The sequence below is a fragment of the Euleptes europaea genome, chromosome 9 (genome assembly GCF_029931775.1).
Source record: "Euleptes europaea isolate rEulEur1 chromosome 9, rEulEur1.hap1, whole genome shotgun sequence".
In the NCBI taxonomy this organism is placed as follows: Eukaryota; Metazoa; Chordata; class Lepidosauria; order Squamata; family Sphaerodactylidae; genus Euleptes; species Euleptes europaea.
This window is the reverse complement of record NC_079320.1, coordinates 23,216,763-23,239,872: the sequence shown is the minus strand read 5'-3', so window position 1 is coordinate 23,239,872 and position 23,110 is coordinate 23,216,763. Positions and strand designations below refer to the sequence as shown.

At 44.6% G+C, this 23,110-nt stretch overlaps 1 protein-coding gene across 1 annotated transcript in view; it reads left to right on the top strand.

Annotated features, from left to right (window-relative positions):
* The window catches only part of MANBA (mannosidase beta), a 64,088-nt gene that overhangs the window by 28,556 nt on the left and 12,422 nt on the right, over positions 1-23,110 (top strand). The window contains exons 6-11 of the mRNA XM_056855223.1: positions 4,170-4,345; positions 9,910-10,020; positions 13,985-14,136; positions 16,337-16,454; positions 19,505-19,591; positions 22,863-23,030. Of these exons, the coding sequence (XP_056711201.1) occupies positions 4,170-4,345; positions 9,910-10,020; positions 13,985-14,136; positions 16,337-16,454; positions 19,505-19,591; positions 22,863-23,030 (812 nt within the window). The remainder of the gene's footprint in view (positions 1-4,169; positions 4,346-9,909; positions 10,021-13,984; positions 14,137-16,336; positions 16,455-19,504; positions 19,592-22,862; positions 23,031-23,110) is intronic.

Genomic DNA, 23,110 nt, shown 5'->3' with positions numbered 1-23,110 from the left:
GCAGGTATTGAACCTGAAACCTTCTGCATGCAAAGCAGATGTTCTACCACTGAGGCAGATGTGTTTTTGGGGGGGGGGGTGGTCTTCCTCTCTTCTGGAGCCTAGAGTGATACTCACAGCTCCAGAAAAGATGGAAGGGATCCTCTGCACCTGCCCTTTCTTTTCTTCTAATGCCTGAACTTTTGGACAGTGCTAGCACACAATATGAGGAATTTAGGATATGGTGGCAGTATTGTGAGAAGAGACTGGGGACCCCAGGAGGGTTGCCAACTCTGGCCTGGGAAATTCCTGGAGATTTGGAGGCAGTGCCTGTGGAGGGGGGAATTTGGGGTGGGGTTTCACCTAGAATCTGTGGCATACCACAGAGTTTGCCCTCTCAAGCTGCCCCGTTCTCCAGGGGGAACGGATCACTATAGTCTGGAGATCAGTGTAATTCCAGGAGAACGCCAGTCCCCCATCTGGAGCTTGGACATCCCGGCCCACTGTTAGGTGGGCAGTTAGACCCTGCTCCAAGTCACTTGGTAGCCCTGACGCATACGTTTTGTTTTGTTTTTCCTCTCAAAGAATTCACCTCGGAGTCTCAGGTACCAGTAACTGACATTTGAATAGCAGGCTGGGGTTAGGGGAGGTTGTCGATCTGACAAGAGATAATTAGTGGTTTACCAGCTCAGGTGAGGAAAAGGGTTGTGGATGCCTTTGTTTTCTTTCTTGGGTTGTTTCATCTGCTCCAGGGGAAAGGGCAAAGGGAATCGGGCAGCTCTGCATTTCTTAGACCGGGGCAGCCACAAGGTAATAAAAAAGGCATCTGGCTTCCTGCATTTGCTGATATTGTCCATTGTATGTGGAGGAGATGATTAGCCAGGCCTTTGGCAAGAGACAGGTAATTTATTCAAGCAAAGGGGGAGGGATGTGCAAATACTTGCTGGGAATACCGCTGTCAGTGAATCATTCTCAAAGTTCTGGGATATGGCAGGGGACCTTCCCTGACCAGTCCTTAGCATACTGTTGCTTCCAGCAACACTTGAGTGGCCAGAGAGAAACAGCCGTAGGCCCCACGAAATCCAGACACAATGGGCTTAATTCATTCACTCAGTCGTAGCTCCAGTCACTTCACAGTGAGGAAGGATTTCACGCATTTCTTTGAATGCCCCACTTGTTCAGAGTTCAGCAGTGCTTGCGCTGCCCAGAAACGGTGATCTCTTTTAAAACGGCCGTGTCTGTACATAGACTGAATAAAAGCATATATGACCGATGTGGAAAGCTCCCTTAAAAATGACCGGAGCGTTCTTGTTTCTTTCTGAGGCTTTGTCAATGGCTGCTGTAATGCCATTTCTTTTCTTCTTTTTTATCGTGTGGGCAAATTGCTACCCAAATCTGTTCCGCTAAGGTTAACTTAGTGTCAGACATTCGAGGTGAGATAAATAACATATTTCTCCTTTACATACATTGAAATACCACCACTGGTATACACGATGCCTGGAAATTGTGGTGCACAGCTACGTTTCCAGGCCTTGAAGCAACCCAAGCATGGGTGGTTCTGTGAATATATGTCTTTTTAGTTACTTCATTTTTAATTTTTTTAATTCTCCCCTTCTGCTAAATGCATTCAAGGCAACTTATAAGTGTTTAAGTATAGAAATTGAGAACTCTAACTAGCATGGTGTAATGGTTAAGAGCGGCAGACTCTAATCTGGAGAACTGGGTTTGATTCCCTGCTCCTCCACATGCAGCCTGCTGGGTGACCTTGGGCTAGTCACAGTTCTCTCTGAACTCTCTCAGCCTCACCTGCCTCACAAGGTGCCTGTTGTGGGAGGGGGGGAAGTCGATTGTAAGCCACTTTGAGATTTCTTCAAGGTAAAGAAAAGCAAGGTATAAAAACCAACTCTTCAAAAAAACAAAAACAAAATCCAAGTGAATAAAACAATCAGAGGAACAGCAAGGAACACATCATCCCTCAAATAGTGGGAAAATAAATCCATTTAAACTTGTTACTTAAAAGACAAAGTACTTGTCGCCACCCTATAGTCCTTGGAAGAGGGGGTTTCAGAAGCAGGGGTACCACCTCAGAAAATTGCATTTCTGGTTACTACTTGTCTAGTGAAGGTCGGGAGACCTGACTGAATCATACAGCAGGCGCCAGTCATTCCGATTTCCTGGTCCCAAACTGCTCGTGTTTTACGTTGTTCACACCTAACTTTTCAAAAAGCTTTATCCCTATGTTCACACTGACTTCAGCATATAATGCAATACACTGTATGTGGGGCTGCCCTTGAAGACTGCAACTGGTCAAGAATTCGGCATCCCAACTACGGTCAGGGGCTAGCCACTGGGAACATACGTTGCCCATTTTTAAACAGCTATATTGACTGCCTGTCTGTTTCCAAGTTCAGTTCAAGGTGCTAATTATGACCTTTAAAGCCCTCCACAATCTGGGACCCACATATTTGAAGGATCGTCTTCTTCCACGTAGAATCATAGAGTTGGAAGGGACCACTGGGGTCATCCAGTCCAACCCCCTGCACAATACAGGAAACTCAGAACTACCTTCCCCCACACCCCCAGTGACCCCCACTCCATGCCCAGAAGATGCCCAAGATGCCCTCCCTCATGATCTGCCTAAGGTCATAGAATCAGCATTGCTGACAGATGGCCATCTAGCCTCTGCTTAAAAACCTCCAGGGGAGGAGAGCTTACCACCTCCCGAGGAAGCCTGTTCCACTGAGGAACATGTCCCTGTGTGCCAGCTACAGTCATCAGGCAGCCATGCGTTGGCCATCACACCACTTAGGTTGGCTCTTCTGGCATCGACCAGGCCCTGGGCCTTTTCCATCATGGCTCCTCCAGCTCTGTGGAATGGGCTCTCTGAATAAGTGAATGGAAATCTTTAGGAGGCAATGTGAGGCCTTTTTTCTCCCCAGGGCTTTTGAGAGGGTTTGAATTGCAGGCACCTTTTAAGGGGGTGGAGAGGGAGGGAGACATTTGGGGTTTGCTATTTTATTTTTGGTTTTAACTGCAAATGTTTTTAACTGTTATTGTAAGCCGCCTTGAACCCCCAAGGAGAGGCGGCAATATAAACATTTTAATAAAAAGATTAATAATGTTAATACTGTTCATATTCCTTCCTTCATTTCAGTTGAGATTTCAATACTTCAAGCCCTTTTCTCTTTCCCTCTGTGCAGATAAGACTGTAGATAAGCCATATTCCTTTTCAGTTGACTGGTTCACACATGCACTGTTCACTGAATGACAACAGTGTGTAGCTTCCATGAAGCGGAGCTGCCATGAACTAGGCTCTAGGCAGAAACAGCTGCAAAAACGTCCATGATTATTGAGATTGCTGCAGTGTTTTCAGTCACTTAACTGTGGAAACTGCTGCTTGCTCTACCAATCACAGTGCTATCCACCCTTTGCTCAAGAAGTTCAGTGAGGCCAACATGGAACTGTCCCATTTAATGCTCAGGCATCCTGTATGAAGAAGGTTAAGGAGAATCCTGCTGGATCAAACCAAAGAACCATTTAGTCCAACATTCTGTTTCTCACAATGGCTGATTAGATACCTCCAGGAAGTTCCTAAGCAGAGCAGAAACCCCTTCCTTTCTTGCCACCCACAAACTGATATTCAGAGGTGCCTCTGAACAAGGAAACTCCATTCAGAGATGGCAGCCAATAGCTGTTGAACATATCTCTGTGTTATGATGCTGTCAAGTTGCTTCCAACTTATGGCAACCCTATGAACTAATGACCTCCAAAATGTTCTCTCATTATTTGCTCAGGTCTGGCAAACTGAGGGCCATGGCTTCCTTGATTGACTTCATCCACCTCATGTTGGTTCTTCTACTTTTCCTTCTGCCTTCAACTTTTCCTAGCGTTATTGTCTTTTCCAGTGAGTCTTGTCTTCTCACATCTAGTCCTCTTTTAAAGCCATCTGAGATAGGGACTGCTGTTACACATTGTGGCAGTGAATTCCATACATTAATTAAGGTTTTGCTGAGGGGGATTGAGTTCTCTATGGCCACCTACTTAGGACTGTAACTAAGTGGGGATTTGGGGATTTGGACCTCCAGACCAACGGTTAAGATAGATCTAATGTTCTATATTACAAGTAAATAAAGATGCGTAGAATACTGTCACCTCTCACGCACACCCTTCTTTATTTTGTTTCTGTTCAGAGCACAACGCTCGGCAGTGGAGTCTCGAAATAGAGTCGGAGTTTGATCTAGTCAGCTCCCAGCCAGTTGGCGGCCTCGCGACTGTGAGCATTCCTGAGCTGCAGACACTGCAGGCCCAAGCCATAGAGCTTCGTCCCGGAGAAAGCAGCATTGCGCTGCTCATAAACATAAGTAAGGTGAGATCCCTGGTCAGGCCCGCTGAAGCGAAATGCTTCCTTCTCCATGAAAGCCAGTGTAGCATATTGATCTCAGCAAAGACTACGGGGTTGTAGATAGTTTTACTGCCTTGCAAGTCCGTCTTGTAACTACCAGGCCCTTTTGCAGGCAGTGTTAAGCAATTTTAAGTCCCATTGTTTTCAATGGAAGAGTGGAAAGAACCAACGTTTTCCCAGTTGGTAACAGCTTCCCTGTTTGGTCGCCTGGGCATGAATCTTCACGCCATAGGCGAATAAACGTATTTTGAGTCCTGTCAATGCTTTTCCTTTTTGTGTGTGCTGATTGCATCATGTGCTGAGTAATACCTTCTTGGAGAATCTTTAGAAGGTGATGTGACTCTTTTTTGTTATTGTCCTGTTGTTGGAACTACTTGTGCTCAAGACTTGTCATAAGAGCAGAGAATAAAATAGTAATAGAAGGTGATGTGAAAATTTCTGCTTTAAATGTCATGTATCTCCTCGATACATAAAGAACATTCATTTTGCAGTGTTTTCTGTGTTGCATCGCCAAGATGAAACCTAAAAGTTTCGTTTTCTTATTCCAGAAAAACTCCTAACCTGAAATTCCTGCCTAGGAAAGTAAATTGGTTGGGTCACTGTGACTTAAAAAGCTTGATAGATAGTTATGTTCATTCAGGTTTAAAATACTGTGGGAGACCTGGATTTCAGACAGCCTGTTTTATGGTCTGGCATCACCCTCCCAGAGGAAGGCCTGAATACAAGTACCTTAACAGGCTCGGAGTATTCAGCCAACAATGTTGGGAAGTGGGAAAACATCCACATTTAATGAGAAATGTGTTTTCTCCACATACCTCCACATCATTAGAACTTATCCTGGTATATAATACAAAAATATGTGCAAATGAAATTATTCCTCACTTGTTTGTTTTGTTTTGTTTCTGTTAGTGGACAAACTTTGTCCTGTTTCCGATTTTGTTATGACGGCGCTAAAGAGGTTGCGTCTCTGCAGAAATATACTCCTCCTCGAGGCTATTCTTTCTGTGTAGACTTGTAATATCAACTTTTTGTTGTCAACGTGAGCAAGCTTGTGTAAAGAGTCTGCCAAGTGTCTAAGGTGTGCTCAGGTCTGGTGAGAGTTGAATATAGAGACGGGAAACGTTAGGAAGGGCGTGAACACCGATGGGGGACTTTCTTTCTCCTGGGCCCAGGTCTGGCTCATCTCTGCTTTGACATTGCCCACCTTACTTCAAGGACTGTGTCCTCTCTGACTTCGGAGGACCCCTTGTTGACATTGGGCCTTTCTGAATGTGCCCCTTGGAAAGAGAACATTTGAAATACAGCAGGCAGGACCCAAACCTTTGTGGAGTTTTTATGCATGTATGGGGCACTACTAGTGTAAGGAGGGACTGTCCGAAATGTGCCACGCATCCACAGGGGGATTCTTCCAGTATATAAACAATGCATTCTCTGATGCTTCGAAGGGAATGTGATAGCCTACTTATTCAGTGTGTGTGAATGAATTTGAGGCTCCACATATGCACCAAAATGCTTAAGGCGGCATTAACAAGGCAGCAGAATCTCAAATAGCTGGCAATACTCAAACTGCCCCATGGGTTGCTGAGATATTATTTTTTCATCTTTAATTTTAAAAGCTGGAATCACACACTCTTCAGCCAGTGCAGGCTTTCAAGGCTGCCACTCTTGTCTCTGGTTTTCTGGCCCAGTTCATAGCAGGTTGAGAGAAATCATTCTTCCCTCATGTGATGCCATCATCTCTCTCCCCTCCAACCCACAGCTGTAACACTCACAGTGCTTTCCATCCAAAATATTAAGCCTGATGGTCATTTCACAGGATGGAAATAACTGGCTTGTAATGGAAACATTTTGTGGTGGAAGGACAAGAAGCATCACTAAAAGGTACAGGATTAAGAGTGGGTAACCTCTTACCTGCTGTGAGTTTGATAATCAGGAACTGGGAACTAAAAGGATGAGTGGCAATGCTATGTTTGTGGTTATTACTGTTCAGTAACTAAGAGCTTTGAAGGAGACACTGAGGTGATATGATAACCATCTTCAAGTACTTGAAGGGCTGTCATATAGAGGATGGGGCCGAGTTGTTTTCTGTTGCCCCAGAAGGTCGGACCAGAAATCAAATCAAAAGAGTTTCCGTCCAGACATTAGGAAGAATTTTCTAACAGAGCTTCCTCAGTGGACCAGGCTTCCTCGGGAGGTGGTAAGCTGTCCTTCCCTGGAGGTTTTTAAACAGAGGCTAGATGGCCATCTGTCAGCAGTGCTGATTCTATGACCTTAGGCAGATCATGAGAGGGAGGTTATCTTGGCCATCTTGTGGGCATAAAGTAGTGGTCACTGGGGGTATGGGGGGGACGTAGTTGTTAGTTTCCTGCATTGTGCAGGGGGTTGGACTTGATGACCCTGGTGGTCCCTTCCAACTCTATGATTGTAACACGGCTTAGGCAGTTGGCGAAGCCACTGAACCACAGTAAGCATCGAGACTGGAACCCCGATCTCCCTTCAAAAGAGCAATCTCGGAACAGGCTCATCTATAGGCTTAAATGGCTGGAGGATTCTCATAAGAGTTCCTTTCCACCATGTTTCTCCCATGATAGGCCGCTGTTCCTGATTGTTTCCTTGGTGTTACATTCTTATTTCAGTATAAGAAACAATGTCTTGTTGCTTTCACGGATATCGAAATCAAGGCTCACGGTTTCTGTTGCGTGGTGCGCATTCAGCAAGAAGGAGCGTGCGTCTGTTGGAGCGGAACTCATCCCGGGGTAGCGTTCCAGACTGAGAAGGCTTGAGCGGATGGCAGCCTTTTCAAAATGTATAAATTCCCACCCCACCCCCTCAGAATTGAGTGTGCTCCCATGTTTTTTAGCTGAGAAAGGGGCGAACGAGCCTGCAGAGATATGACATCATTAGCAGCCAATGAGCGAGCGCGCTCCGTGCCCGTTCTTCTAAAGCGGCTCTGTGTTTTACACAGCACGGTGGAAGGTGCATGTTAATGCCATTTTGTTCTCTGTACCTCTGATTCCTGGCTGTTTGCACGCTGCTGCGTGAAGTAGTTCCAGATAATTGGGCTTCAGTGGCTAAGCTGTATAATTGTGCCTTGGTAACAGGCATATCGAATCACATTGTCGGATTGTTTTCTCCGTCCTTGCTGTCTGAGCGTTTCCCAAACACTGAACACGTTTGTTATATTCAACGCTGGTCCTATCCTGTTTTGGGGTCTGTGCCTTCTTGTTTTCGTTTGCCGGTTTGCTGCACCTAGCAAGCAACAAAATTGTATACCAGCATTTATTTAATTGTTGCTGCTGCTGTCTGAAGTATGGTAAACTGTTTCGTTATTTGCGTGCAGTAGCTAAAAGATACTTGAATCATGGAAGCAGAAGATCTGTTCTCGCTTTCTTTGTTGATAAAATGGAGGGATTTTGATACTGCTGTAAAGACTCGGGTACAGTCTGGGTTGTGGGTGTAGAGGGGACCTGCACGGTAGGAAACATCTCCCATGCAAAACCGTTGAAACTGCTGGCAGGATTGCAAGAGCACATTGTTTAAGCACAGCATAAGCAGTGTTTAAGAACGCAGTGAACGTTGCATGGTTAAAATGCTATATAAATTATTGTAATTCTAATATTGTGAAAGGAAGGAGAGAACAAATCAGTGGAAACTCAAATTGCATCTCCTGCATGTAAAGGAAACCTGCTCTGTAGACATGCCCTTTGATCCTTAAGGTGCAATTATTTGCACATATCCCTATGAGTAATCCCCACACAGTAAATAAAAGGGGATTTACTTCTGAACAAACATGACACTCCTCTCCAACAGATAGGATTGCTAACTCCCGGTCAGGAAATTCTTAGAGATTTGAAGGGGTGGCTCCTGGGGAAAGCAAGGTTTGGGGAGGGGAGGGATTTCATCAGGGTATAATGCCACAGAGTCTACCCTCTTAAACAGCCATTTTCTCCAGGGCCATTTTCTCTGTTATCTGGAGCTCAGTTGTAATTCCAGGAGCTCTCCTGGCTCCACCTGAAGGCTGGCTACCATACCAGCAGAGGAAGAGGGGGTAACTGTAGATTTGGCTTTGAGCTCCTTGGAGGAAAGGCTGGATAAAACCTGGATGGATGGATGGATAGATATGATACATGGGATCTCATAATTTAGCTTTCCTCTCTCCAGCATATCATGGTGTAATGGTGGGGGTGGGGGATCCGTAGTATTTTCAGACAGTGGCTCCTGAAGAAACCACACCTGGTCCTTTATAGTGTGTTTCAACCATGTCTTCGATGACTTCTTAGTACCCTGCATAAATACCAGGACTGTTTCTTCTGTTCTAGTTGTGAATCTAATTATCATTCTGTTTTATATAATGCCATCATCGAGCCATCACAGCGAGAAGATCGGTCCCTGCCCTGAGGAGCTTACCATTTAAAACCTCTGCTCTTGTTTCTCCCTCCTTTCCCACCCAGCGAAAGGAGCTAATGGTTCCGGTCAGCTAATCAATAGGAGTTGAAAGCTAGAAGGACTTCCTGAGAACATAATGAAGCTGTCTCACTAAGATTGCATGCAAACAGGAGTCAGCGCCTTCCTCCCCTCCTGTGGGGCATCTCCTACTATTGCAGTGTGGTTGACTGACAGACTTTTCAGCAACTGAGTCACTACTTCCATGCTTCTGCTCCCTTTCCCTTCTTTAGAGTGTTGCTGATACCCTTAGGCAATTATGGTAGCTACCCTAAGCACTGGGGAGTAAGCCCCAGTGAGTTCTGTGGGACTTACTCCTGAGTAAACACTCTTAGGATTTACCTGTATAAGCCTTTTTGTTATTTTATTTTTCTAAACACAGGGTGTTTTTTTAACCTGAAAAAAATTCTGACGTTATGTGTGCTAGCCTATCAGTGCTGCACACATCTGGTTTTTCCTGCATACACACAGAACCAGCTTTTCTTGCTCATGACTCCTGGAGAAAAATCGTGTATTGGCACCAGAATATTTCATTTATGTGCAACATCAGATGCTGAAAAATCTTCTTAGCTTCTATAAATGTATCGCCAGGTGGACTGGCACCAGGTGATAATTTGCAAAGGCAAACAAAGGCAGTGAAGAACCATTTCCCAAGGAATTGTACAATGACCCTTTGTGTATAATATGAAACAATGGCAAGTACGTCGTGGGCAACACATTCATTTCATTACCTCTTTGGGTAGAAATCTTTAATTATAAGCTGTAACAAAAAAGCCTATATTTAAGAATCAGTTATTTTTCCTTATGATAAATATTTCTAAGAAATTTGATAATAATCTAAAAACCTTGAGGTTTATAACTTGGGGCCAAAAAAAACAACTTAGGTAGTTGTTGTTGTTATTATTATTATTGTTGTTGTTGTTATTAGTAGTTTAAAATATTCGTACCCTTCCTAATAACCCATAGGCCTGAGTAAGATTCTGAGTAGAACTGCTTAGGATGGCTCTCTTTGTTTGACAATTGCAAGTTTGACTTTTGTCTTTAAATGAGATTATCTTTTCCTTCCTCCCTGTTTCTTGTATAAGAGTGTGGCATTGGAGACTTGGTGGCCAAGAGGACACGGAAACCAGACCGGATACAACATGACAACAGTGTTCATTATAGAGGGAGGATACAAGATTGAGAAGATTTCTAAGGTGTGCCAGCTTTCCTGCTTAAAATAGCCTAAGCAGACTTGCGCATGCTCTCTACAGGGCTCCTCAGGAAGGCTGTTCAGACATTAAACGTTACACTTGTTAAGTGGTTTCAGTTCCATGGGCCAACTGGGTGCAAGGTTGCAGCCAGAGGCTAGGTCGGCCCATTGACTTCCTGATGCTGACGACCAACTCTGATTTGGTTACACATTCCAGCGTGGTGTAGTGGTTAAGAGCGGTGGTTTGGAGCGGTGGACTCTGATCTGGAGAACTGGGTTTAATCCCCCACTCCTCCACTTGAGTGGCGGAGTGGGGAATCAAACCCTGTTCTCCAGATCAGAGTCCACCGCTCCAAACCACCGCTCTTAATCACTACACCATGTTGGCCTTGAAGATGGCAGTGGACTCCTGCTTACGTTCCAGTCAAGATATGTTCTGTCTTCATAGGAACATGTAAAGGAAGAGCTGGGCTTTCCTCTAGCATTTGTCTATGCTCCCTAGGGTGACTATCTCATACCTTACAGGATCCCAGATAAAATATTACGGCCCCATTTAAGCTGAGCTTTCTGTGTGCCAAGCAGCTCCACTTGTTCCATCACTGATGCAGAGGCTGTTCACGTGAGGAGACCAGTTTACAAACATTACAACCCCCACACGGAGCTGCCTGTCACATGGAAAGTGGTTTTCCAGGGACCTGCAATGTTTGTTTTGGCTCTGAGAAGTTAGAAGATGGGCGGAGTTCCTCAGCCGGCAGTCAGCTTTCACCTCTGCCTAGCACCTGCCCAACCAGTCAGACCAGGAGACAAATTACAGCTGCTTTAAAATTCAAAAGAGGGAAAGGTGTTTCATTAAAAGCTCGCAACTCTGTTTCCCGAGTTCTCCAGCACTGCCTTTCCCCCAGCAACTGTGAGGTGCAGGAACCTCAGCACTTGACATCTCTAACTTGGTTGTTGTGAAAGTTCAGGGTAACTTCTCACCAGCATTTAGCTGTCATTTGTCAAAATAATGTGTGCATGCACATGTCAAGTGTGTATTAGATTGGCGGCTTCTCATGTAAACCCTAACTTTTTTTTGGGGGAAAAAAGATACTTGAGAAATTGGAACTTTACACCAAGCAGTGATACACTTGTCAGTTCGCGCAGATCTGAGTGGGTTGGGTGGGATGGATCCCTTCAAAAGGGTCCACATTTGCAAGGGGGCATGATTTTTGCCATTTCCCCCTTCCTGCAGTAGCCTTGCCATTCCTCTGTCATGCTGCTCTTGGGGAAGGGAGCATTTCAGGATGCAGCAGAGATGGGGAGTATGGGAAGTTGCAGCTCTCCTTCCCTGGAGGTTTTTAAGCAGAGGCTAGATGGCCATCTGTCAGCAATGCTTATTCTGTGACCTTAGGCAGATGATGAGAGGGAAGGGCATCTTGGCCATCTTCTGGGCATGGAGTAGGGGTCACTGGGGATGTGGTGGGGAGGTAGTTGTGAATTTCCTGCATTGTGCAGGGGGTTGGACTAGATGACCCTGGTGGTCCCTTCCAACTCTAAGATTCTACTCTGTTCTACTCTATTCAAAACGTTTATGTACCTCCTCTCCACTTGAAGCGTATGAGGCGCTGTACAATCACTAAAGCAAAATAACATAACAATATAAAACCAGTATCACAATCAGTATAAACAAGTCAGTGCCTGTGGCGGATTAGCCCTTTTAAATAACTGGGACGTTTCCTGATGGACCACTGGCAACCAGGAGGAATCTGAGCAAACTTGGCCCACCACAGGGCCCATTCAGCTCAGCTTGTTCCTGGGTTGTTTTAACATCCCTGGCTGCTCCTGAGCGGCAACCCCAAAAAACATAGACAAAGCAACAACTAAAAACCAACTTAGGCCAACACCTTCCCTAACAGCAGTGCAAAAATGTTGAACAGTTTAAAAGCAGCCCCAAAAAAGGAGCGTTGGCCTAGCACTAGAAAACCACAAGAAGGCACTGAACACACTGAACATGGGGTGGTGGTGGTTCTGCTGCCAGGGCCAGCCACTAAAAAGGTTTATCCCTTGAGGCCCTCACTTACCCTGCCCCGAAGCCATTTAACGTGTTATAGTGTAAAGACCAGCACCCCAAATTGTGACTGGAAATGAACAGCTGGGCTGTTAATTTTCAGTCGCAGTTCAGCCTATTATATGCTGCCTGTAGTCTACTGTACCTACAAACTTGCTTCTGTATTTATTGTAAATATTTATACTACACTTTTCTCCCCAGTGGGGAGCCAAAGTGGTTAACAACATCATTCTCTCCTTCTTTTCATCCTCACAACGACAACCTTGTGAGGTGTGTAAGGCAGAGACTGAATGACTGGCCCAATGTCTCCCAGTGCACTTACATGGCCGAGTGTGGATCTGAGCCATCCCAGATCCTGGTCTGACACACTAAACAAGTCATGGGATTCAAAGAACACTTTACTTTCCCTGAAGGACATTTCTTGATTGTATGCTCAGAGAGGCTGATTCTCATGAAAGAAAAGAAAAATATTGCAGGCTTCAAAGGGCTGGAAAGGAAACCCTGTAAGAAACCTCGGGAGTTGATAGGTTGAGCTAATCTGGGACTGCATAACTTGTGACCCACCAGGGCCAAATGCAGCCCATCAGCTCTATATTATTAGTTTCTAGGTGCATCACAACCAGAAATGATCACATGATAGCTTTTTTTCACAGCAGCCTGGAAGAGATGGTTGAAAACGACATACGGCAAGTGGGTTGAGGTCCTCGAGTGACAGACGTCAGTGCGGAAAAAGTCGAGCTCAGCCCATTTGGTCTTCATAAATGAAGTCCATCCTCATTGGAGGTCTGCTTTTCATGGTTCACACAGTGCTAATGATTAGCATTTGTATAGAGTTTTGGGTGTACTTATCACCATAATCTTACAACAGCCCTGTAAATTATGCCAATCTTGGCATCCGCATTTGCAGATAAGAGATTGAGAGAGGGGGGAATGGCTTGCCTAAGCGTCCGCCCCCCCCCCCCAGCAAGTTTGTTCGGGTGATGAGATCTGGTCTTCTGATTTCTTAAATTGTAGCTTGGTCTCTCTTTCTCTGTGCTTCATCACCTCAGGTCACAAGTTCAGGTTCCAGGAAAGGCCTAATTTTGTGGTATGATCGAGGAGGGATTATGTTGTGTCCTTGTCCAGAACGGCCAAACCTGCAGCTCTTATGAACAAAGTCGTGGTTGACAGGATCCTGTCTTTCCTCACGAAGTGGTTTAGTGCTATAGTTCCCATCTAAAGCAACCATATTTACCTCTGTTCTTTCCATTGTTTCATTACTGCTTAGTTTCTTCCTCTAGTTTTTGGAAAAAAGGACCTTGGAAGGAACCTCAGTTCCTAATGCAGGCTCTGTCCTAAAAGTGCCTCCTACAGGTTCAGCTTTTCCTTGAAAGTCCCAAGAGGAAGAGTCTAAGCTCTTTATGCTTAGTTTGTGTTTTGTTGCTCAGCTGATTGCTCCTGCAAGCCAGGATTTTCTCCTCCTGTTGCTTCCATACTGGTCAGAAATTATCTCCTTGAAAAGGCTGGTGTCCCCTTTTCAACCCAGCTTTGAATTTCTGCAGCCTCTGAGTTTTGTCTGATTGCAGCCAGCATCAGGCTAGTTGTTTCATTAAATTTCTCTCTCAGTAATCGCTAGCAGGCTGTGTAGGCGTTTGTAGCACTTAATACATGTGTTGTTTCTGGGAGCTATGTACGTGGAGTGCAAACACTAGAACCTTCCAGCATTTTCCAGTTTCATCTCGAGCTAAAATTAATTTGATCCGTACACAAGCGTTACAATAACATGTTTTGTGATACATTCCCTGTTGTTTTAATACATAGAAGAACTCGGCAAAAAGCCGTGAGACGTTGTGAATGTCCTGATTTGTTCCTGAAGGGTAAGACTTGCCTGCTTGTGTTATGCAGCTGCTGTAAACGTGTCTGTATTGAAATCTTTTCACAGGTTTATTTCCGAACCGTGGAACTTGTAGAAGAGCCCATTCCCGGGTCCCCTGGCTTAAGTTTTTATTTCAGAATCAACCGACTTCCCATTTTTATGAAGGGGTCCAATTGGATCCCAGCCGACTCTTTTCAAGACAGAGTGATGTCCAAAATGTGAGTTTGGCTGCATGGTCTTTAAACACGCCACAGATGTACGGAATTTGCCTTTGCCCTTCGATACTGATTCAGACATCCCCAGAATCAATCCAGTATTATGGGTAGCATTCTCTTGCGGGACTATACCACCTGACACTTTGCATGGGGACCGCATGTTCAAACTTTTAAAAACACCTCTTTGCGTGTCGATAGGCTGCATTTGCTTGAGACATGAGATTTCTGTGGACCGAGGGACTTTTGACAGATTCCTCATGTGCTTTCTAAAGCAGGCTGATGAAAGGTGGGCATCAGATGGCACTTGTGACTAACCAAAATCAAGTGGTAAAGTCTTTCCCCCCCTAGACTGTACCATTCCGGCTTAGATTTGGGGGTTTCATATTTGAATAACACCTAAAAGGCTCCATTCACACAGAACAGTAGTATGACAAAGTACAGGATCCAGCCTAGATTTCTCCTTAAGCATCCTCTTTTCTTCCCTTTCATAAAGAATGGGTCTTTTTATGGTTGCACCAGTTTCTCCCTATTTCCCTCCTCAGGACCTGGGAGAGCCTCCCCCCTACCCCCCCCCCAAGGTGCTGGTACTCAGGAACCGGTCAGTACCACCACAGAAAAGGCCCTGCTTCTCGGTGATTTGTCATCAGCACAAAATGAAGTGGTAAAGGTTCCCCCCCAAACTGTACCATTCAGGGTCAGGTTTAGGAAGGGGGTCCATATCTGAATAGCACCCCACTCCCTTCACACAGAACAGTAGCTTGATAAGGTACAGGATCCAGTCTAAATTTCTCCTTGACGTCCTATCCCATTGAGAATGGGTCTTCTTATGGAGATGCATTCAACCTGCAATCTGCAAGAGGATGCAGTCCATGGGAAAAAAAAAGCTTCAGTGCTTGATTCAGCTGTGTATAAAAACTGGCTGCATTCTGACCTCCAAAAGAGATTCAGAATAAGGTGGGCATAGGGTTGGTTGGAATAACCTCTCAAGAAATAAGAAGACGAGGGCAACCAGTATCGCTGGCACCAGTGTTTCTTCCTCCTCGCAAGCATTTTGCCAGTGTCTGGTACAGTTTGAGTGCCTGAGTCTGATCCTGCTGTGTCTTGTTGCTGCTCTAAAGCATATATGGATTATTATTGTATAGACAATGTGTGTGTGAGAGAGATTGGGTAGTTGAGTAAAATGGGGATCTTTGGAACAGCTTTGAAAGCACAGGAACACATGAAGCTGCCTTATTCTGAATTGGACCATTGGTCCCTCAAGGTCAGTATTGTCTACTCAGTCTGGCAGCAGCTCTCCAGGGGCTCGGGCTGAGTTCTTTCATATAACTTACTAGCTGATTCTTGTAACTGGAGATGCCCGGGTTTGAACCTGAGACCTGGCTGCCAAGCGAATGCTCTAACAGTAAGCCTCCCTGAAGACCCCCTCTTGTGGAACAAGAATGTTCTGAAACTGGCACATTTTAAAATAATTGCACATGCCAGGAAAATGCTAGGGTAGTTTGAGATGCCTGGAGAAGTGAGAAGTCTGGATACGAAGCAAAACAGCTGGAAACAATAGGGAAGAAGTCAGGTGAGTGGACCTGAACTTTGGGCATTTTTGTTTATTGTGGATATTGTTTGGTAGCCGTGGCTGCTTCTCCTTTGTATCTGGGTGGGAAAAGCAGCTGAATAATGGTCCCTTTGGTATTCACATATGTCCCTATCAACAAAATCCCACTGATAAGTCAACTCCTATCAGTTCCATGTGTCTTGTATGTTCAGGCTGTGTTGACAGCTAAGGTGGTGTGGTTAGACTAGGGCCGAGAAGACCTGGGTTCAAATTTGCAGTGTGGCATAAAGCTCACTGGGTTGTCCCTAGGCCAGTCTCTCCCTCTGTCAGGCAAACCTTGTTGTATGCCTAAAATAGAAGGTGGGGGGAAAGGATTACCCCATCATCCCAAGATCCTTGGAAGAAGAGTAGGATAAAAATGCAGCAGACTGAAACGCAAGAAGGGGATGCATGCGCAGCTGCTTAGTTCCATTCTTCAAAGTGAAGTTGCAAAGATAAAATGGAGACGGGGAGAATATTGTGAGCCATTTTGGGTTCCCGTTGGGGAGAAAAGTGGGGTGCTGATGAAGTAAACAAAGTCTTGAGTGTGAGGATGCCATTTCACTCCAGTCAGAGGCTTCCTTCCTGAATTTAGATTGTGCTTTCATTCGACAGGTTAAAGCTGCTCCTCCAGTCCGCAGCCGATGCCAACATGAACATGCTTCGGGTTTGGGGAGGAGGTGTATACGAGCAGGACGAGTTCTACGATATCTGTGATGAGCTGGGAATCATGGTAACCAAAACCAGCAGCACATAAAAACCACCAGATTTAAAACTTAGAAGTAAATGAGAAAAAGCAAATATAGTTTTTAAACTTTTGTTTTCTTATTAACAATAAACTGTAAGATCATGACGGGTAGCCATGTTGATCTGTCTGTAGCAGTAGAAAAGAGCAAGAGTCCAGTAGCATCTTAAAAGACTAACAAAATTTCTGGTAGAGTATGAGCTTTCGTGAGTCACAGCAGTATCTGAAGATGTGAGTTCTGACTCACAAAAGCTCATACCCTACCAGAAATTTTGTTAGTTTTTAAGGTGCTACTGGACTCCTGCAATAAGCTGTAAGTTTGGAAGGTGGTGTTAAAAAGATTGTACTATTAAGCCGCAGGTAGCCAACATGGGCCACAGGTGGCAGGGTGGGAGTTCAAGGGTTTGGTGGATCTAAAGAAGATCTATAAAACAGATGCTTTCAAATGCTAGTTTCAGGATCCAACAAAGGAAGCTTTGACTCTTGAAAGCTTATACACTGAAAATCTTGTTGGTCTCTAAGGTGCTAGTAGACTCGAATCTAGCACTTCCAAATGTTGCAAGTGTCGAGGTAGTATGGATTTTTACCACCTTGGGTGGGATTACTTTTACATTCAGATGTAATTGATGTCTTATTCTGCCAGCCACCCGAGGGCATTTTAATCTCACCATTTCTCCACGGTGCTCAGAGCAATGTGTGCAGTCCTCCATTCCCTGTTTTATCCTCACACGAGAGTGATTGACCCAAGGTCGTCCTGCTAGTTCCACAGGGGTGTGGGAGTTTGAGCCTCTGTCACCCAGATGCCACGCAGATACCCTAACAACAAAAGTACTTTGTGTTCAACCCAAATCTACCTTGTGTGAATGTGATTGGGCACCTTGATCTTGTGTGACAATTTGTGTCCCTCCCCACCCACAGGCAATGCAAAAGATATGCCAAGAAATACGTGGCACATACTGCTCTGTTTACACGGTGGCTTTACCTAAAGCTTCTCTTACAATATCAGAATACAGAATATCCAGACTGCTTGGGACCAGAAGTGGTCTGTATTTTGGATCTTTCCGTATTTTGGAATATTTGCATATACATAATGAGATACCTTGGGCGTGAGACCCAAGTCTAAACACAAAACTCATCTATGTTTTATATATATTTTACATACATATAGCCTGAATGTAATTTTAAACCATATTTTTAATAATTTTGTGTACATGGAACCATCAGAAAGCAAACTGGCGTGCTGCTGAGGGCTTGTAAGTAATGCCTGCGTGCTGGCTCAAAAAGTCCATTTATCTGCAAAGGGTTTAGTAGTTCATTACGAGTTTCTGTGTAGAAACTACAGTAAAATAAATCATGGACAACTGTTTCAACACAATTACTGCCACAGGGACAGAATCGGTCTGATTGGGGGATTTTACTAAATCTTCCATCACAGAGTGGGGGATTGAATTGAGTCCAACCTGGAGGGGTTGTGGCTCAGTGGTAGCATATCTGCCTGGCATGCAGAAGGTCCCAGGTTCAGTCCCCTGCTTCTCCAGTTAAAGGGGCTAGGCAGGTAGGTGAGACCCTGGAGCGCCGCTGGCAGTCTTGAGTAGACTATACTGACTTTGATGGACCAAGGGTCTGATTCAGTATAAGGCAACTTCATGTGTTCAGCACTCTATCCCTTATGCCGTACTGCCACTCTGTGCTTAACCATAGCTGTCTGGCGTAGTTTCCAGTGAGAAGGCTTTCAACTGTTAGAGAGCCAGGTGGACAAGTAATGCTCCCCTGGTTGTTTTAAATCATTCCTGGAAGTCGGGTAATTCTTTAAAAAGAATCCATTTTGGCTCAAGACCAAGCATGACGGATTTTAGCCCAGAGGTACCTATTTAAGAAGGTTACTTGCCAGCATCAGCGTGGCTCGGAGGGAGACACCTGCTGCAAAGAAAATCCCTGCCTCGCCTTGAGTGGAGAGGGCTTGGGCTGCGAGCCTCAGAAGCTCTGGAGCCGGGATGAAGTGTGTGGGCAGGTAACGCTTCAGGTCTTTTCTCACCCCTACTTTGGAGGCTGTCCAAATCCAAATAATTCTTTATATTCTTCCCCTCCAGAAACAGCACAAAACCAAAATGTAGCTGCAGTTCAAGGAGGTCTCTGTGAAACAGGTAGGGCCAAGGGGATTGGCGAGCCTAGTGTGGTCTTAGGAAGGCTTAAGACCTGCCGAAATTCAGCAGGGGAAATGTTTCCAACCTTCGCATCCCAGTGCTGGGAAGAGCTGCACCATATGAATTCTCGCCTGCCATGGAGCAGGGAAAGGTCCCTGTCTCCCTGCCTTTTAAAAGAGTAGTCGATGTCCTAAGGGTTCCATATGCGACCAACCCTATTTCCACGTTTATGGCAGGGCAGTCTGCTTTAACATCCTTCTGAGTGCATTGGCCAAGAGGATTCAAGGGTGTAAGTCTGCTTAGATCGCACTGTGGGAATCTTTTGGATCCGAAGCTTGAGAAGGTGGACCTTTCTCCCCGACCCCATCAGCAGCTCTCATACGAACCTTGCCCTTCCAGTCACGGTGCAGGGAAGCCCCAGATCTGCTTTCCCCTCTTCTCTTCCTTTGAGGGCTAAAAACGTTGCATCTTTCAAACCTGCTAGGCAAGCCAGCATTTGTAGCTCTTTGAAACCAGCTGGGGCTGCGAGACTTTCGCTTTACAATCGCAGTCTTAGAATCATAGAGTTGGAAGGGGCCATACAGGCCACCTAGTCTAACTCCCTGCTTAATGCAGGATCAGCCCAGAGCATCTCTGACAAGTGCTTGCAACCTCTGCTTAAAGACTGCCAGTAAGGGGGGCTCACCACTTCCCTAAGTAGCTGATTGCAGAGGGGCTCCCTGTTGTTAAATCAGGTCTAATTTTGATGTAATATGGGGGCTTTAGAACATCTTGATTGGGAAAGGGGAGGAATTAATGCATTAAAAGAAAGTATTTATTATGCCAGCTGGAAAATATGCGCATGGCGAAACTGGCTATTTGTTTATTTCTTTCCCTTTTCTCTTAACTCCCTAGATTTGGCAGGATTTTATGTTTGCTTGTGCGCTTTACCCGACTGACCAGAGCTACTTGGATTCAGTAAGAGCCGAAATTACTCATCAGGTAAGGGATTCAGTCCAGCAGGATCACGAACCTGAATGTACACATACTTTGTCTCGACCAATAGCATAGCGTCTCTGTTGTGTTTTGCTGAGCACTCCTGGATGATACATGAAACATGAAAAACCAAGGAAATGCTGACTGTCAATTTACAGTGGTTTGGGAGCAGGTGTGCACTTTCCTTTATCCGTAGGAAGGCTCCACCTGCTTGGTGACTCCTCTTGCCCCACATCAGCATGGCTTGCCAGATGGGTAATCCCTCCCAAGACGTTCTGGGAGGTGTCTGGAAACTCTCCCTCTGATGAATCCATCTGACAAGCAGTGCTATGGTAGATGTTGTGGTGGGTGACGAGGCCTGAATAATGTTTACAGGAATTATTTGAGGCTGTTAAATGTTGCGTACTGTTTTTATGCTTTTTTAAAAAAATGGTTTATTAATTTTAATAATTTTAAGCTAATTTTTATCGTGTTTTACTTTGTGAGCCTTCTCGAGCAGGCCCCTGAAGAGGCGGCGTATAAACTTTCTAAATAAATAATTCATTTCAAACTCTTGTCAGACTGAAAATTGCCCTCATACAGAAAGGCTGGATTTTAGACGCCACTTAAAGCCTCTTTTCAGCCCTCCTGTTAATGTTCATGTGAGGAAAACAGAAAAGATTAGTCAGGTTTCTGAGGTTAGAAAAGCAGGAATTTGTTGTTACTTTAAACGATTTTATTTTTATATATAAACAGAACAGAAAAAAAATGAAAAGCCATATCAAAACAACAATTACATGTATATTGAAGACAAAGAAAAAAAGAGTATACATATAAAATAGTAAACACTGATGTAATAATCAATAAACCATAAATGATAATAGCTGTTTTGAACAGTAAATAGTGGTACAATAATGAGCATTAAATAGTGGTTAGCATAATAATCTTAGCATAAAGCATGAGATGCCCTATACAGTACTTACTTAACTCGATAATGATGTTAAACAATATTATAAGATGAATTGTAATGAAATAGAATAGAATATATTAGAATAGATAAATACAATAGATTAAAAAAACTTCAGTGGCGATCGCTATTATAAATTTGTAAATGTGCTTGTAATGGATTTCTGAATTTGTGGATGGTCATATAAAAAAGTTAATTCACAGTCAACATTGAACTTTCATGCCCTGTACAACTCACATGCAATTTTGTTTGAAGCCTTTGGCTTTCAGTGCAATCCTAAACAGGCGAAGGGAGTGTTGACTGTTGAAAGCTCATACCCCAAAAGTCTTATTGGTCTCTAGGGTACTTCTAGGCTTGAATCTAGCTGTTCTACTGCAGACCAATACTGCTAACTTCTGAAACTATCCTAAAGAGAGCTATCCCCTTCTAAGATGACACTGTTACTCTTGGTTCTCATCCCCAGCCAAAGGAAAGGATAAGTTTGTGGATCTGCATTTGGCACATCCTTCCTCTTGACTCTTCCATCTCTCCCTGTCCCGTTTTCTTCCGCTGTCAAAATGTACATTGTAAAGGTCTCAGGGGCAGGGATCTTTTGCCTAATAAATATGACATCAGAGTGTTGGCTGTTCACTTTGTAAGATTTCATCACAGCCATTGAAACTATGCCACTATACTTAGAACTGGCAGTCTTGATGCTTTCCTTATCGACCATGGGACGTGGCTGGTTCCTTTGCCCCGCTTGCTTCGTTCCCTTCCAGTTCTCGCCATCCTTCCTTCCTGTTTCTAGAGTGTTCTAAGTTATGATGAATACAACCCAAGCAACTGTTATTATTGCAGGGTTGCTGGGGTGCCCCGTGTTTGAAAAGCATAACAGAGTAGGGAAGATGGCCGTCTTGCTTCTGCTGCCTCATTGACACTTGAAGCAACACTGGGGCAAATCCAACCCCTCGGCTAGCACAAGAACAATGGTTGATGAGTATACTGGGGAGGAGTCTGGGATTTTTAGGCCTCATCCCATATGTTGCTTCCCCAGCATTACAGCTTGTAGTATTGGTGAGGCATCTTCATTCTTTGAGGTTTGTTTTCTGAACTAATTACTGTCGATGAAGGTGTCGTTTTGTGCTTGTTTGTGGGAAATGTAATGTGAAATTCTGGCATTCTTGTCAAGCGTGGCTTATGGGAGGCCAGTTTGAGCTTCCTCTTGACTTGAGTGAGCGGGAGCTGTCTTTTCCGTGGCCGCAGTGAGAGCTCCCCCTTCTGTTTTTTCTCCCTTTAAGTATGAAGGTAGAAAACACAGTATTACTAGTCTTAGAGCCATTCATGTCTTGTTTGTGTTTTTCTTTTTACACTTAAGGATTGTTATGTATTCATCTAAAAATATAAAAACATCAGCCATGTGAGCCTTACCAGTATGCTTCTTAATGACTGACTGGAGGCCCTTGGGGGTGTGTGTGTCTGTATTTGGAGGTTGCAGGTGTGTGATGTGCGAAGTGGTCTCTGCTCTCTCTGGGATCTATCTAGAGAAGCGAGATGGAGTTTTGTGGCGACAGACAGCCTGCCAAGGTGAAAGAGAGAGCTTCCCTAACAACAATTCAGCTTCTTTTGGGAGAAGAAAATGTTGCTTATCAGTCCCTTGCGCAATAGTTTTAGTAGGCTGTTATTTTGTTGAAGGCTGAACGTTTCCACTCCCCAGATAAGAATTTCAAGTGGGAAAATGCCAGTGCCATTTATTTCCTTTAGTCAGAAGTAGTGTCAGTGTGGTGAAGTGGTTAAGAGTCCTGGTTAGGAGCGGTGGGCTAATTGGAGAACCGGGTTCGATTGCCCACTCCTCACATGAGCGGCAGACTCTAATCTGGTGAACCGGGTTGGTTTCCCCACTCCTACACATGAAGCCAGCTGGGTGACCTTGGGCTAGTCACAGCTCTCTTAGAGCTTTCTCAGCCCCACCTACCTTACAGGGTGTCTGTTGTGGGAAGGGGCGGGGATAGTGATTGTAAGCCGGTTTGATTCTTCCTTAAGTTGTAGAGAAAGTTGGCATATAAAAGTCAACCCCCCCTCCTTCTCCTTCTCCCCCTTCTGCTCAAGTCCAGGAATGATTAATCCTGCATGTTGACCAAAGGAATTGAGAAGTAGCTTCATAGGGGCAGGTTTCTTATTCTTTGGAAAGTGCAAACAACTTGAAAAACCATTTAAAGTTATGTTTTTTTCACACACGTTGCTAAAAATAATCTTCCAAGTTATATTAGTGGGTGTTTACCCACTGAGATTCTTTCTTCACCTGCATTTTAACAGGCAAGCATTTTGAAACTTTGCTCTTTGCTTCCCCCCCAGATAAAGAGGCTGAAATCTCACCCGTCTATCATTTTATGGAGCGGGAACAATGAAAATGAAGCTGCAATTGCAGGCAACTGGTTTTTCATTCCTCAAGCAAAAATGAGCATTTATTCCAAAGATTATGTGACACTTTATGTAAAGAACATCCGAGAAGTTGTTCTTGCTGTAAGTATTGCTTTTAAGAGTACCAAGAACAGGGCCGGTTCTCCAGTTGTGTTACCCAAGCCACTGCTTGGGGCAGCACA